This window comes from Aptenodytes forsteri, unplaced genomic scaffold (genome assembly GCF_000699145.1).
Source record: "Aptenodytes forsteri isolate BGI_AS27 unplaced genomic scaffold, ASM69914v1 Scaffold249, whole genome shotgun sequence".
Classification (NCBI taxonomy): domain Eukaryota; kingdom Metazoa; phylum Chordata; class Aves; order Sphenisciformes; family Spheniscidae; genus Aptenodytes; species Aptenodytes forsteri.
Window position 1 is genome coordinate 2,940,217 of NW_008796188.1, and position 1,071 is coordinate 2,941,287.

The 1,071-nt window shown below is 66.6% G+C and overlaps 1 protein-coding gene across 1 annotated transcript in view; it reads left to right on the top strand.

Annotated features, from left to right (window-relative positions):
- Nucleotides 1-6: 6 nt before the first annotated feature.
- SLC4A1 (solute carrier family 4 member 1 (Diego blood group)) overlaps nt 7-1,071 on the top strand; it is a 41,771-nt gene continuing 40,706 nt past the window's right edge. Inside the window, exons 1-2 of the mRNA XM_019474276.1 lie at nt 7-60; nt 187-283. Of these exons, the coding sequence (XP_019329821.1) occupies nt 43-60; nt 187-283 (115 nt within the window). The 5' untranslated portion in view covers nt 7-42. The remainder of the gene's footprint in view (nt 61-186; nt 284-1,071) is intronic.

Genomic DNA, 1,071 nt, shown 5'->3' on the forward strand with positions numbered 1-1,071 from the left:
CCGGGACGCAGCGAGGCAGAGGCGGGGGCCAAGCCCGGAGCCATGGAGGGGCCTGGCCAGGTAGGGAGACCCGTCCCCGAGCCCTGGCTCTGCCGCTGCACCCCGACCGGCTCCCACCCCGGCACAGACCCGGCGAGGCACTGGGGGTGCCGGTCCCCACTGAGCCCCCTTCTCTCTGTCCCGCAGGAGGCCTACGAGGAGAGGACGAGGAGGAGCTTGGACCCCGAGGGCTACGAGGACCCCGGCATAAAGGGCTCCCACCTATCGCTGGGGGAGATGAGCAGTGAGTGGCTCCCTTGGGTGCTGGGGGACACCGGGCACGCGTGGGCACCAGTGCTGCATGGGGGACGGCATTGCCCGGGCACCAGTGTCGTAGGGGCGCCAGCATTGCAGAGGTGACGGCGTTGCATGGGTGATGGCATCGCATGGGTGACGGTGTTGCACGAGAACTGGCACGGGGTGGGTGCCAGCGTTGCAGGGGCACCAGTGGTTCAAGGGCGCATGTTGCATGGGCGCCAGACTTCTGTGGGTGCCAGTTATGCGTGGGTACCAGCATGGCACAGGCGTGTTTCACAGGCACCAGCATTGCATGGGTGCCGGCGTTGTACAGGTGCCAGCATTGCATGGGCACCAGTGTTGCACGGGTGCCAGCGTTGCATGGGCACCCATCTTGCATCGGCACCATGTTGCATGGGTGCCAGCATGGCACAGATGTGTTGCATGGGCACTAGCGTTACGCAGACGTGTTGCATGAGTGCCAGTGTTGCATGGGCACCAGCGTTGCATGGGTGCCAGCATTGCATGGGTGCCAGAGTTGCACAGACGTGTTACACGGGGTGCCAGCGTTGCATGGGCACCAGTGTTGCATGGGTGCCAGCATTGCATATGGGCAGCGGGGCTCACTCGGAGCCCGGGGCGGTCAGGCAGGGACACGCAGCCCTGGGGATCGCATGGCCCAAAGGCAGCGGCACCCTTTGCCGAAGCCCTGGAGCTGGTGAGGTGCCACCACCAGCGCAAGGGCTGTGGGTGCCCGAGACGGGGCCAAGCCCGGGGCACCCCAGGGTCCGCGAC